At 30.4% G+C, this 15881-nt stretch overlaps 1 protein-coding gene across 2 annotated transcripts in view; it reads right to left on the bottom strand.

Moving 5' to 3' along the window:
* The window catches only part of Sclp (leucine rich repeat containing protein 20 sclp), a 60294-nt gene that overhangs the window by 5651 nt on the left and 38762 nt on the right, over window positions 1–15881 (bottom strand). Inside the window, exons 1-2 of one of the 2 annotated variants that reach the window (XM_014431856.2) lie at window positions 2190–2285; window positions 955–1098 (exon numbers count right to left, since the gene is read on the bottom strand). In XM_014431856.2, coding sequence (XP_014287342.1) covers window positions 955–1098; window positions 2190–2253 — 208 coding nt within the window. In that variant the 5' untranslated portion in view covers window positions 2254–2285. Of the gene's footprint in view, window positions 1–954; window positions 1099–2189; window positions 2286–15881 lie in introns of those variants that run through there. The other variant, XM_014431855.2, reaches the window with a different exon arrangement.

Genomic DNA, 15881 nt, shown 5'->3' with positions numbered 1-15881 from the left:
TTACGAAGGTAAAGTTCATAAACTTCTTTATAGTCCATTAAACTAGCTTTAATTTGAGTGCTAATAGACATCTGTACGTCACATAGTTCCTGAGATATAGAATTCTCAAAATAAATTAACTAACTACTAATCTTTCAGTAGATTTTTAAGAAATTTTGCTTTTTACAAAGCAATATTGGCTAAAAACCTACAAACTATTGTATTGGACATAAATAGCTCTTTTAGGGCTAATATTTCAGCAAATTTACTCTTGTTTTAATAATGTTCTCTTAGATTTTCTATTGTAGTTGGTAGTTTTTAAGATATAGAGCTCCGAATGAAAAATTAGTGTTTTCTTAAGGTTTTTAAATAGCCGCCATTTTTTATTCCCCCTACCTATACTTGGCAGACTCATTAATTTTGGCTAGTAATTATACCTAGTTTTCATTAAAGTAATCAAAAGTTGGGGTGAGATAACTGCCTTTTTTTCTTACCGGCTCTTGTACTATAAGTTATCATGGATGAACTACAACTCCAAGATATGACTAAAAAGAGGCATGGAACTATAGGACATAAAGACTATATCAGGGATTAAAAGACTTGGGATTTATGGATCAAATCACTTCCATGCTGAGTGACAAATGGGCAAATGAGAAGGAAAAGAGAGAAGAATAAATTGAGCAAAAAAATTAATTTTTTTATTTTGAATCTTTGTCATCTTAATATTTTTAAAATCATTTCACTACTTGGTAGAAGCTAGTTAATCTTTAACTAGTATTTAGATGATAACTGTAAAATTTCAAGACCTAAAAATCTTAAATATATATGAAGTATTTTATTGGAATCACACTTTTTTTTTTACATAGTTTTGATACTCTCTTGAAATATTAATGGCTATTGATGCAAATGTGATTTTATAGACTATAAATTTATCATAATCTGCTCATACATCATAACCAATATTTGTGAATATACCTGTGATCAGAGAAAACTTGGTAGCAAATTTAGGTGGTATTTTTGTTATAACGTTGCTGGAGAGATTACATGCTTTGAGCTCTGTGTGCCGCATCAAGTGATAAACTGCATCTGGTACCTGCATTAACTGACACTCCGACAAATCTGTAACAAATAATTTTAACTGTATTAAGATGATGAAATTTTAAGGCTAATACTGTAAAAGTGTTGTGAGTGGTTTATTAAAACATTCTTCTCACTAAGTTTAATTTTTATTAAATTAGCTTTAATTAAAAAAATTTCCAAACCAGGTAAATTAAAAAATTGTTGAATTTATCCCTGTTACAAATTTAGTTAATAAAATAGTAGATAGTTTTAGTACATTTTTTTATACAAGATGACATAACTAATCATATTTTCAAAATTTCATAAACTTCATTTTCCTCATTATTAGTTAAATTTCACTGCATATTCCTCAGAAAAGACAATAGTCATTGATATTGAACCATTGGGACAAAATGCAGCATAGCAGTTATTGCAAAAGAATTTTACATGAATATGCCCATGAATGAATTCATCAATTTTTAAAAATATTATTAATTTTCATATTTATTAATGAATAGGTAGTATGCAGTTACTTAAAACAATAGTTGGTATAAACCAATTTATCATTTTTTAAATATATAATAATAAAACTATTATACATATTATTAAATAATAAGAAGCAACTAAATAAACTAGTCACTTGACATTTTCTGCTCCTAAGCTTAAATCATATCATGTGATATAAATTTAAAGAGTTCTTAGTTGATTGAAATTGAACTGATCAGGAAAGGTTTATGAACTAAATATTTATAATATAAGTCCACAAAAATATTTTAATATATACATATATTTATTATTTGGTGTCGAGTGATTTGTAATTAAATTCAGAAGTTTCAAACCATTTTAATGCAGTTATTTGAAATTAGTTTTTCGTTTCGCCAAAAGATGGCACTGCAATGACTTCAAACCTGATCTATGACTCATACATTGTTCATTCATACGTAAAACATATATAATTATTGCTAAATTAGTCATTAACTGTCTAAGAACTTCTGTTTTAAAACGTAATTTAATTACATTAATTAAATGGCAAATTTACATTTATTTTTTATGTTGTATCATTATTAACCTATTGCATATTTCCAGAATTTGCCTCTATAATATTCTTACAGAAATTAATTAATAATAACCGTGAATGAAATATGTTATACCAAGTGTGAAAGTTTCTTGAGCCTCCTCACAGCGAAGTATCACTTTTGTCACACCGCCCGCCATCCTACTACTGAAAATGTGGAGTGGAACTAACAAGAATAGCTCGCTTGTAGTTCCCACTTCGTCTCCGGGTAATTAGGTCACAATTTTGATTTATATTTCTTATTATATGCAATTTTCCAAAATATGTTTTGATTGTTTCTAATCCACTTCAATCATATGAAAATTAAATATAATTGTGAGGATTGAATAATTAAGTATATTGATATCGTATTGCCCCTTAATATAAATTTAATTTTGGCTTAAGAGAATATTGCATGTATACAGAGTTTTTATATAAAATTAATTTGCACTGTTAGTTTCACCTCAATGAAATTAATTTAAGTAATTACAAATTTTCAGGAAATGTTGGCTGAAAGAAGTACGATTTTTCCATCCAGTCATGTAAGTTAATTTTTCAATTTACTGGTTACTTCTTCCAACTTCAGTTTTTCTATTTTAAGAAACATATCTACTAAAATTGTAAAGATGTTTAAAATTATACTGTAATGAATTTTTTTGTATCATGGCATAAGTAATTAGTATAAATATATCAGCATTGAAATATTTTATTTACATAAGTGATAGTATATCGTCTCCAAAGCTGTTATACTTTTAGTTCCAAAAGAAGTTTTATATTATTTAAACAAATAAAAATTAATCCCTTATTCTAGATAGTTATATATAGCTGTCTCTAGAAGCTTTCAAGTTTTAAAATGCTATTGTTGGTTTTACCAGACTAAGAGATGTAGCACATTTTTAAAATGTTAAACTATTATTGGCGTATATTAAAAATTCCTGTTTTGTTGTTAACAGGAAACATTACAAGCGCCAAACCACTATTTAAAAATAAAAACATTATTTATTAAAACAAAATACTGAATTGACAGAAAGCATCTTCAGTTTGATGGCTGTCATAATTACTTGGAGGGGGAATACAAAATTTATTTACTCCTTTATTTCAATTCGTTCTAATACAGAAGTAATGTACAAAATATTTCCTTATTTTAAGAAAAAATAAAAACAAGAATTATCCTCCTGAAATAAATAGATATTCAATAAAGCAGTGCTAAGAACTATCATAAATGTAAAAAAAATGTAACAAATGCCTCAGAATTTTTAACAAATATAGCACAAGATTAACTTAGATCCATTCAAAACTAAAAATAAATATCATACAATGATCTTAAATATTTCCATAACTTTTTAAATCCGTTAATTTAGAAAATTATACTAACACAACCCTTAGCTTTAATCAATATGTGAAATAACATAATTAAATAAAATATTAATAAAGAAAGTGATAACTTTTTTTTTACCACCAATCTGGTAATTTCTGAAACATGGGAAGTGGGGGTTATCATAAAGGTAACCTAATCTAACCAGAGTGCTGCCATTAGAATAAGGTTATTAATCCCCTAAGATACCATGGAGAAAGCATACACCTACTAGAGCTGCCTAATAGTGGTTCATCTACGTTACTCAATTATAATCGAAGTTTATGTTGTCACATCTTGATGTGTTTAATTTTTAAGTTTGTTTTTTTTCAGACTGTGGATTTGAGTTGTGCTAGCTCTAGTCTCTGGGCATTTCTTATCGTTTTCTGTTCTTATAATGTCTGAATTGATCTAACGTTTATTGGCTAGTTATTTCCTGGCATTTGTGATAATAAAAGCATTATTTTAGAGTCTTCAAATAATTTTATATGCATTTGTTGTGGATTTTTTTATTAAATTGTTGATACTATATAAAGAAAGACCTTACTGAAAATAATACACCGCGATGAATTCCTTTCCTGAACGATATATTTACGATTGCATGGGCCCCAATTGGAGAAGGCGGATATGGTTCTAATGTGAACAAGATTCCCGATATGGGAGAAATGGTGGGGACGTCCTTGAACCATGAGACAAGACCGCTTCCTCTTCCTAGCGACGTCTGTACCTTTTCGCGGGTGTCTCAGGTCATCAAGAATTCGGATTATGTGTTGCTGAAAGGCTATCTAAGGAAGAAGAGACAAATAAAGTTGCAATAGTTTGGTCAGTTTGCGACCAAGAAAAACATCAGAAACAATAAAAACTAAGTATAATTTACGAATTATAAAGCTTTGTTGAATATCCTGTAAATGTTTTTATTTATCAACCTTTTCAAGGCTGGCTAAAATAAACATTGTTAATTATCCTCGCAAGGTCGAACCTCCGTTGCCCCAGGGATGCTGATATTGTGCTTCAAATCGATTTTTAACACATTAAACATCCAAAGTAACTTGGAAATGATCAATAATCTATTCAATTTATTGTGAATAAAAGATTAAACTTATTTTTACCATCTCTTTTTTATTTGAGAAGGCAGAGTGCTTTGAATGATACTTTAATTGAGTAGTAATATACAAGGTGCCCAGAAAGGCCATAACTTAAATGTTTACATACATGTTAAAACCCAAGATTCCAAAGAAAAATAATTTATTTTTTAACAATTTGCGTATTATAGAAAATCTTTTATCAAAAATAATATTGTCTGAATGCTACCAAAAAGTATTCATTTATATTTATTCTATATACTATATTCAAGTGTCTGAACATTACAATAACAATGGATATTATATGTAACAATGGCTGTCATTGCTAACGAAATTCCACAAACCGACCAGTGTTGTTAAGCCCGCCCTCCTGCCAGTGCCCCCGCGTCCCATAGCTATTCGAAGAAAATTTATATCTCTCTCCACGCCATTTAGATAATATTATTTTTGGTTAATGATTTTCTATAATGCGCAAATACTTAACAAATAAATTAATTGGAAATCTTCGGTTTTTAACATGTATGTAAATATTCAAGATTTAAATAACACTTATCCTCTCTGGACATCCTATGTTATTACTTATGCCATAACCATAATCCCTAAAGTAGCTTGGGTTGAGTATTTGGAATAGAAAGTGCTGTTTCTTGACCAATGAGTATTCAAGAAGAGGATTCTAGCCAAGATCGCGGCTGCTATTTTTTCCTCTCTAAACCATTGAAGGATTAGGAATCCATTTTATAACGTATGTAACGTCTAGTTAAGAACGTTGTGTTATGGGTTCGTCGTTTTCAGTCTTGATAATTTGGACTAAAATATTTTGTTTTCCGAAAGTTTTTCTTCTGAACTTTTCCATCAATAATGCAAAATATGGGTGCGTATATGGAACAGTTTTCTAAAACTGTTGATTAGCATTAATGAGGTTTGGAATTTCTGAACTCGTTTAATGATCGTAAGGGGTACGGTAGAGCAGAAATAGGGTACGGTAAAGAACTCAGAATCCGTGGACAATTTGAAGTTTTCAATGTTACATTGATACTTCTTGATAGATCACCTCTTCCAGAAACAAAATTTACGCGTTTTTTTTTTTCTAATCATAATATTATTTTGCCAAAAGCAATATCGAAGGGATATTGAGGCAAGCGAAATTCCACTAAACAGGAAACGGTACGGTCATCGATTGTTACATAAGAGCGTAACATCATCCTGTCAGCTACGTCCGGAGAAAGCGGAGAGCCACACGGGGGGCCTGGTATGGTCAATCATATGTTTTCATTCATTATTAAAGTTATGTTTATTTGTTTAGTTATAAACATTAATTTGGCGTTTTATTAGTATAAACTTAAAAACACTTCTAAAGTATGCTCAAATGATTCGAAACTTTTATGAACATCTCAAGAACACAAAAAATGTAATAAAAGCCATACTTTAGAGTTCCGCTTTTACTTTAACAAGTCGACGATTCCGGGAAAAAATGAAAGTCAAGAATGCTTAATCAAACTCTCGGTGTGGAAGAATATTCTTTGCATTAACCTTTTCGAAGTAGAAGTCCTACTTTCACTCTAATTGCCTTAGTTTAAAAGAACATGGCTGGCATTAAAATAATTCCTTCCGAAATCTTAAATAAATTGTTAAGGATAAAATTTTATGTTGTTAAGGTTTAAACGTAAGGACTTTAAACCTTAAATAAATAAAAATAATGATATAAATTTTCAATTCAAGGATTTGTTTACGATATTAGTTAACTTCCAAGAGAAAGCACATCTCATTGCTGATGTAGTTAATAAGAGCATTCCCAATTTTAGTAGCAACGAACGTACGATAATGATCGATATAATACATTGAAATATAGTTATTTTTTGCCATCGCCTCCTTAATTTGAAAACCGATATCTCAAGTCATTGTCCGTTAATAAGGGCTCGCGTTGGTGTGGAAACTCCTTTCGAAAGTTTGTTAAGGTACACTTTTTTTGTAGTCAGATTCGAAAACTGGACCTCTCTTTGGCCGAAAAGGCCGCGGCTGTTAAGTAACCTTACGCAACATATCCGCCGATTAGGCATGGAGATCATGCGAGATAACCGGTAAAGTTCCTGCCTACGAAAATTTAGCCACAGCAATTAACGACGGCGGTGATTTCAACATATTAAGTTTTTTTTTTTTTTACAAGGATTATAATTTTCGTTTTAAAGTCCTTACGTTTTCCTACTTAGAAATGGAAAGCTGGATTATCCTACAGGTAAATATCCTATTCCAGTCAGAGTGGAAAAGACGAGATTTATTTCAAGGGTCCGCCATGAGATTAAAGTCGATCCACCCACTCAGGCCGGATTCGAACCGGTGTGACTCTTGACATGAGAATGATAATTTTGTAGGCAACATGCTTTGACATCCACGGCCTGTTGCCTTATTTTACAGGAGATCCCTTATCCAACTTTTTTTAGCCTTAGAACAGACTAAAGGAACATATTTTCATGTGTCGATTTATTAAAACATGTTATATGAACTCTATAAAATATGCTATATTTTGTTTTAATGTAATTTTGCATTTTGTATGTGTTTTATTTTGGACGATGGATAAGCTTTATTTATAATGACAAATGCTAAAGTACCAGTGAAGTCTGGTTTGAATTATTCTATCTAGTACAGAGTATTTAGTAAGAATTATGTCTTTGGTGTAAGAAGCCAGTTTAGTTCTAAATTCATTTGAAATATCGTATATGTTGTACAAAAGTGCCTAAGATATTGACCCTTGAAGTACCCCAGCCTTGACTAATACTTTTCGGAATAGAAAGTATGAAGAATGTGGTTTTAAGTAGGATAGGTAATCTCAATTTAAGATTTTTTTGGTATCAATATTGTGTCATACTCTTGACCTAAGAAATACAAGAATAACAAACGGGATTCAAATATTATGGAGCTGTAAACATAAGATAAAAAAATGATAAACATAATGTAATAGTTACCCAATCAACCTACTATTAATCAGGAGATGCGTATAATAATTCATTTCTACGAAATACATTAATTAATTGTTTCAAAATAGTGAAAGGTAGATATGTCAGGGGAAATGATATTTCACATACAAGCTTGTTAATACAGCCTGACTTATATGATTTCTTAATATTACTTCTGAATTGATTTCTTTATATTTCGTTAAGTTTTTATTTTATTTTATAGATTTTTTAATGGTTTATTAAACTATTAGTATATACGTTGGATATTTGATCTAAGAGACTTTTAAGCGTTGCCAAACTTAGTATTTGCTTCTAAATTGGTCTTTAACAGCATCCCGCATATGTTTGACCCCGTTTGTAGATTTAACATTTAAGAGAGGGCCATTTAAAAAGTTTTAAATGTCCTTGAGGTGTCATATTTCAGTATTAGATGATAAAAGAAGGATGCTTTTGATGCAAATTCGTGATAATTCCTGACTCGTTAAGCTGGGAAGGCTATGTAACTTGGAACGGCTGGCTATTGTGTAACTGTTCCGAGCTTGTAACTGAATCCGAGGCAAATCTCCTCGGCTTTTAGCGCTTTTACTTTACTCCGGCTTCTCTAAATGGCTTTTAACGGAGAATTATTTGTCATATTTTAATGTTTAAGAAAGCAACAGTAATAAATAGAAGAATTATTTTTTTGTTAACTAGTATTGAATAGCGAGAAGAAAATATTTAAAATTACTGTAAAGAATAAAAAATAAACACTACTTGACCATTTAATAGAAGAAAAAAATACATGTTATAATTCTGTTAATAAATTATATTTTGTTTACCAAAAACTATGAATGCACCTTAGAAGATACATTAAAATTTATCTTGTATGAAAAATAAAACTGAACATAACAACATATGGGCTACTAAAAAAAATCTACGCAACATTCACTAATCACTTTCCTTTGAATTGAAATAATTTTCTTTTTTTTTTAAAAAGTTTCAAATTCGACGATATTTATTTAATTATTGGTAAAGTAAAAAACAACTATCATGTAGTCGTGTTTCCATGGTTGTTATGAAATAGTCCTAAAGTCAAAACTATCGTAATAATGAAGTGGTGGGTGACACAGCATGATTCAGTAACAATGTAAACGTGAAACCATTTATTTTCTCCTTTAACAAATTAACAAATTCTTTCATATATTATATGTATTCATTTTTTATTATTGCTAACAAAGATAATTAAATTAATCAATTATTAAAAATTAAAAAAAAGTGATAAACATGTTATAAATTAAAATTAATAATTTTCTTATTCAATGACGTTATATTTGTTTCAGAATCAATTCTAAATCATTATGAACAAGACTATTTATATTTCTCGTGTCCTATCTTAAATATCAAAGAGTCATTTCAGTTTATGACTATATTTTTTTTTTATATTCTCTTTCTCATTCACACAAAGTTCGTAGTTTGTCTTGTATCTTTCAATTGAGGAAAAACAGAGTGAGCAATCGTTTTAAATTTTTGGTCAGTCCATTAGTTCGTCAAGATTCTTATAACTTTAATGTTAAATGTTCAGTAACTGACTTCTTCATCTATTTATATTTAATTCATAAAAAAAATTGAGGTTAATAACTTCCAGTTGAATGAAATTTGTATTAAATTATCATAATATGGTACAACATTTCGGGACCACTGTCTCATATTCATGTACTTTAAACCAACAACAATAAAAAAACTATCATAACAACAATCTTCATCCTTATTTATTTTAATTCACACAATTATATTCACCTCATAATTTCATGAAGGAAATCATGTCACACTTTACACTGTTCTCTCTTTTCTACTATAACTTATTTGTGCATCTTCACTTCTCCTTAGCACAGCCATTACTGAATATGGGACAGGGGTCCCGAAACGTACCATGTTATGATAATTTAATACAAATTTCATTCAACTGGAAGTTATTAACCTCAAATTTTTTTTTTTTATGAATTGACTCACTAGACTTCCTAAAAAGAAAATCCAGATATTTATATTTAATTTTACCATGTATACTAAATAACTGTTTATTGATAGTCAACGTTTCGTCTCACTATACTGTACATCATCAGGGCTTGATTCAAAGGACAAATGTTTGATAAATGTTTTTGTTTTTCTTGACCGCAGTGTAGACAGTTAACTTTTATTTAAAATTTTAAAAAATACTGTATGTAAAACCCTTATCCCAGATATATTTGTTTATACATTATTTCTCGATGTTTCCTTGTTAGCACTATAACCGAATTATTCAAAAGTTGGCTCCGCTTCGGAAGCTATAAAGGGAGAAAGAAGCTTAAAAAGCATAACGGATTCTTCAGTGGACTTCGTGCAGGTTAGGCAATAACATGTTAAGAAAGCAAATGAGATGAAGACGAGAAGGAAAAAACAAAAGAAGAGGCGACAGTCTTCTTTGTTGTAATGGGTTGGCAGAAGTGGGGGTGTCGGCCTTGCGGGCCCAAGGGGAATGTTTTTCTTCTAACTGTAAATATCAGGTGGCCTCTTTGTTTACATCGCATCTTTATTTCGAGCGCGCGTGCGAAACTGACAATGGTCTTTAAAGCGCAATAAAAACAATATTTGTTCTAATTTATATGACGTATTTTTTACTCGGTACTTGCGATCAATTCTAAAATTTTGAAAGTTAACCAAATTACTCTGGCTACCAATATACTGACCCCAGAATGCTGCGACAGTCTTTATGATTAATTGAATGTGCATTATTCAAAATTAAAAACAAGTTTTCCATAAACACATTTAGTACTAAGAATGTGGCGATTTTTTAGTAACTGAAAAATGTAGCAATGCGTTTAGTATACTGTATATGCGTTGAACTCTAAACGTCCCATACATTAAAGTATTGAAGAAGTAAAACAGGGGATTTAATTTTTTCCTTGAAAGTTTATAATTGGTACAAACGGTTTTTGTTTTTTTAATTATGGTAAATACATTAATCACTGTTTTGCTTTGACAATGTCACGTAAAAAAAAAAAGGTTTCACTTTGAATCTGACGTATTTCAAAGGCAGTAACCTAGACCAGAGTAACTTCCTCTAGTGGGGTTCCTACCTGCTTCAAAGCAGTTGTAACAAAGTGACGGTAAAATCTAAGGAATACGTAAAATAAAAAAAAATAAAAATCCCAAAAAAATCCTTTATTTAACTAAACCAAAAAAGCAAGGTTGTGATTAAGTTTTAACAAGTGACTATGATAAATGAATTTTAATTTTAGTTTTAATGTAAAAGTTGACTAATTAGAAATTGTTGTTGTGACCTGGGTAGAATTAGTCTGCATGAAGTTGAGTGTTTACATATTTTTATTTCCGAAATTGTATTAAGATGTCCCTGGGGATGGCCGGATTGGCCAAAACGTCGGACTTTTAAGAAAAATAAAATGTGTTGAGACAAAAATGGATAAAATTTGAATTATTTATTTAAACAAAATAGTGATATTTTAACTTATAGGAAAGTATTTGGGCTAAACAAAAAAAACAGCTCACTAGCCAAAAACCTATTATAATTTCTCCCATTTTATTTTGAAATTAAGCAAAGCATTTTATATCAGCAAGTTTCGTCAATAAGAATTGTAGCCATGCATATTTCTAAAATTATTTTTGAATAAAAAAAAAATTCTTATGATTATTTTTGTAAATAAAGATAAAATTTATTTTTCTTAATGTAACTGATATAACAAATATATTTATGTAGGTTGGAGTAACAAGAATCAACGTCCATTTTTAGAGATTTCTAGTTTTGTATACTGTAAAGTTGTCTGTCACAAATTAAACTTTCACTTTAAACAAATAATCTCCACAGAAGTCTTAACTGTTTTTTTTCCTACATTTTGTTTTAAAAATAATTTTTTTTTTTATGACCTGATGTTTGTACATTAGTTGTTGAAGCTCTAAACCAAATACTTGTCATTATGGACCATATAATATATCAATTGCTTATTATATCAAATTTATAATATTAAACATCAGTTACTTAAATGAATGATTTTCCTTGCATTTTTGTCTTTTTTTACCTCGTTTTTATACATATATTTGTTGCATTACTTGCGATAATTGTAAAACTTTTTTTGGTACTTGTAATTCGGCAATTTAAAGTACGGCAGTTAAAACTTACTACATATTGAGATGTAATTGAAAAGGGCGTGAATTAACCAAGGACAGCAGTTATAACTTCAAGGTCATCGGCTAAGCCCCATTGCGTTTCATACGTTCCATTGTCCACAAAGAAACTGAAGTTTCTCTTTACTTTAAAGCCATTTATGTTATTGTGTTTGTAGGGATGTATAACCGAATAGGTTAATAATACATACCTTATACTTAGGTAAGTATTATCGGTATAATGCATAGAAGGATATTTACTTAATTTTTTCTAACCTTGCCTTTCGACAATGAGAAGATCATATTAAACATACATAAACAATAATATTGTTATAGTTTTGTTTATTTATTTTCTAATATCCCCAATACCAAGTATGTTTAGAGAGAGTTAACCGTATAAGAAACACGTACGTGACACGACGTTTTTGGTAACCATGTAAACGAATTCATTTAACGGTCTGATTACCATGAAGGCAGTATATTACCGAAGAAGTGGGACAGTTAGCTAACTTTAGGTGGCATGTTTGTCTAAAACCCTAATCATTAGGTTGGAGGATGGCACAGATCTGGGATAGGTTTTTGAGTTAAAGTAGGAAGAAGGGGGGGAGGGGAATAATGTCGCGAATTGGTCCTTGCTGATATCCAGCCAATTCTAAATGGGACTCAGGTAACCCACTGTCCTGACATCTTTAAGATGAAGTTTCTTCATCTGACCCAACTTCTATTTTCTCTACCTGTGGCCCAATTATTATTTTCATAAATTCTCTGCGAATCTCTGTGCCCCTTAGAATAACCAAAGTTGACTTGTTAGTTAAAATAGTGTTTCCACTTAGCTTCTTAGCATGTTTTGTATTGCAGGGACGAGTGTGTACATCCTAACGACTTAAATGATTCACATTAACCTCATAATAAGTATTCTATATTATTTTTACGAGTATCAGTACAAAATAATTAATAAAATATATATTTTTATTTTAAAGTACTGTAAATCATAGATCTGAAATTGGGGGAAAATTTAATTTCTTATCAACTCTTGTAACTGAGATTTTGATGGTGGAAATGTATTATTTTTATTATTATATCATATCGTAACCTTATTATATCATTATCATTACTGTTTACTTATTTCATGTGTTTATTCTAAATTCAGAAGTTCTAAAAGTCTGTTCCTAGAACCACTGTTTTGGGAGGCAAAACTCTGTACTCCATATTTGGTGGTTATTAGTAGTTCTTGGAACAGACTTTAAATCTCCTACCTACAAAGTGGCAAGGCAGGAAAGGCTCCAAAAACCCTACAAACATCACCCTATAATTCCTTTCTTCCCTTGCACCCTCCTCCCCTACTATTTTTTCGATTTCTGACTATTTTTTATTATTTACTATAATCTTTCCCCTGTAACTATTAGTTGTATTATTTTTTCTCTTCTGTTTAATCAATACGAGGAGGCCCCTCGCCTCCAAAAATTTCTAGTAGAATTCATATGGAACGGACATAACAAAACATCAGATAAGTATTTCAACGTATAGCTTCAAGTATCATTGGTAGAAAACGGTAATATCCAATCTGAATAATGCAACCATACGTAATGCAACCTATTAATTTAATGAGGTGTAGATGTTGACCGTAGATTACTGATAGGAGAAGATGAGTGCGGTCAGCAAAGAAAAACATAAATAAACAAAAAATATTTATTCATGCCGACGTTTCGACCTGAGGAGTTTCAGGTCTTCATCAAGGCTTAGCCAAACTCATGATGAAGACCTGAAAAGCAGGTCGAATGGTCGGCATAAATAAATATTTTTTGTTTATTTGTGTTTTTTTTTTGCTGACCACATCCCCCCGACTATCTTCTCCAATTAATTATTAATTAAATGTTCTTTTCTATTTTTAGAGGGATAAAAAAAAAACCTTAAATCTTTAAGCATAACTTTAAACTTTATTTTGACTTTTAATTAGACTATTCCTTACAAGAATAAATATTGATATTGTTCGTTTTCTTTAATTTTCTTTGATATAAAGTATGTTAAAAAGACAATTTTGAATTTGAGAAATGGTCGTTGGTCAGCCTTTTTTTCCAACTTGGGCTGAGACTTCTACTCAACAAATAACGTAATTTTGATTCAATTTTAATTATACCACACACAAAAATACAATGCTATACTTCAGTTGATTGATAATTCGAGCCTAAGTGAAGTCTTCAGTCTTTTTAATCATGTTAATAAGTGGCAAATTTCAACACTTTAATAATTTTGGTAGGTATCAAAGGTTTCGTGTTAGGAAGTGATCATAGCATATGCTAAATGAATATTCAGACCTAGCCAAAACATAGCCATCTTAGAAGTAAGACAAGAACGCTTCATTTGTTTGCAAATGGAAACTTGCGAAAGTTGCCGAGACCCTTCCAAGAAGGGCCTCAGGGGTACGAGGCAGGTAGGACGAGGACAATAGTTAGGCCCTTCAGTTTGTGCGGTGGCCTAGTGCGAGGCGGATAGGACCGGATAGTGCATGAGCACCCGTATATGTAAGTACTGTAATATAGTATATAATACTATAGTATCTGCGGTCTGATTAAATCCGGATTTCGAAATCCTTTGATTAAGAGGGTTTACTAAGGGTTTTGCAGGAATATAGAAGAGATTCGTCGACATATTAATGAGAGAGGGGTGAAACATTAATTAATAGATATATTATTTTAAACCTGAATTATATCATGATATTCATCATAATTTGATAATGCCCTTATCATATAAACAGCAGCATGTGGTCCTATGGCCACCGGCAACCAGGTTGTGCTGGCCCATAACCGTTGATATTCGGCTCAATCAAGGGCGATCTTTCTTCCATTTTTCTTTTATGCATATTTTCAATTCTTGTTTTATGTATATGTGAATTCTATATTTGATTGATAAAACATATGTTGCTTGCATCCCAACCGATACCATATTTCAATTCGGAGACTCTTGTAATAGAGTGTAAATTATATGCTCGTTTTTTTGCCTTTTATTAATTAATCTAACCAATCACTAATAGTATGATTTTATATAAATATATATTCCAGTCAACCACCAGGGTCTAAACTAACCAAATAGCTTATGGTTGGAAACCATCTCAGCGTCACTTCGATGCCTGTCCACTATTCGGTGCCGTACGGGGCGATATTCTCCAGACTAGATTCACCCAATCCTTTTTTTTTCTTAATCAAAGGTGCCACAAATTTGTTCAACTTTCTGAACATCAAAATCATTATAGACGTTCACAAAGCTTTTTTTTTTTTAAATTTGTCAAAAAAAAAATATTTCATTTAGGTAGAATAAAATGTGTAATTTTCAGGATAAAAGGTATAATCTCTACTTAATTCGGATAATTTTTAAAGCAAGAGGCGTGGTTCTGAATCACCCGATTCAGATTGAAAATCACCAACCGTGGAAGGATGAACTGGAAATTGCTCGTTACGTAATAAGGATACACTAGAAGATAAATTTCATTTTATGGCAGTTTAGCAAATATAGAAGGCTTTTTAAGAAAACTACAATTGAAGTTGTTGGAAACTACAAATTCTGAACGGCACAGATTAAAAAAGTTTGTATCTTTATTTAAAACGAACTGTTAACTATAAAAAAACTTATGTAAAAAAGAAATTTTTTTATATTTTCTATCTATTTACTATAAAATGGATGATTTTCTTGTGTGCAAATGGATGTACTCACATAATTTAATACTGAAATTCTTCAACTTCTATCAATTTGTAAATTCGGAGTATAGCACCCTAGCAGGGGTGCTATTTATAAATATTAAACATATTTACTAAGGTTTAAGTTTAAATACATACATCAAGTTTTACTTTTTACATTTACATTTTTAGTTATGGACACACATATTGACTTTTATTTATTTTTTCCTTGTTTATAGTTGAGAATTATATCTTTATATAGTACAAATAGTTGGTTATTTGTTTTTTCTTGTTGTAAGAACATTTTATTTATTTTTTATCTTTTTTAATATTCTTAATATAACATCTGCAATGTCAACTCCACTTTACATATATTCAGTATGAGATTTCACATGGAGTATGTACAATTCGTAAACAATAGTGTAAAGAGAAAAACTTTTGTTAAATTAAATTAAATTTTTGAGATTTGTAAATTAAAAATTAAGCACAAGTATTCGCCCCTAATAGAATTCAGCGTGAGCATCAAAGGATTGAATTGCGTATTTCCCCTGGGATAGGTGAATATTCTGGGAAAATAATTTGAGAATGCAATCTAGA

The sequence above is a fragment of the Halyomorpha halys genome, unplaced genomic scaffold, assembly GCF_000696795.3.
Source record: "Halyomorpha halys isolate HHAL.00 unplaced genomic scaffold, Hhal_1.1 Scaffold1010.1, whole genome shotgun sequence".
Taxonomy (NCBI): Eukaryota; Metazoa; Arthropoda; class Insecta; order Hemiptera; family Pentatomidae; genus Halyomorpha; species Halyomorpha halys.
The sequence above is the reverse complement of the archived record's forward strand: the minus strand, read 5'-3'. Positions and strand labels throughout refer to the sequence as shown.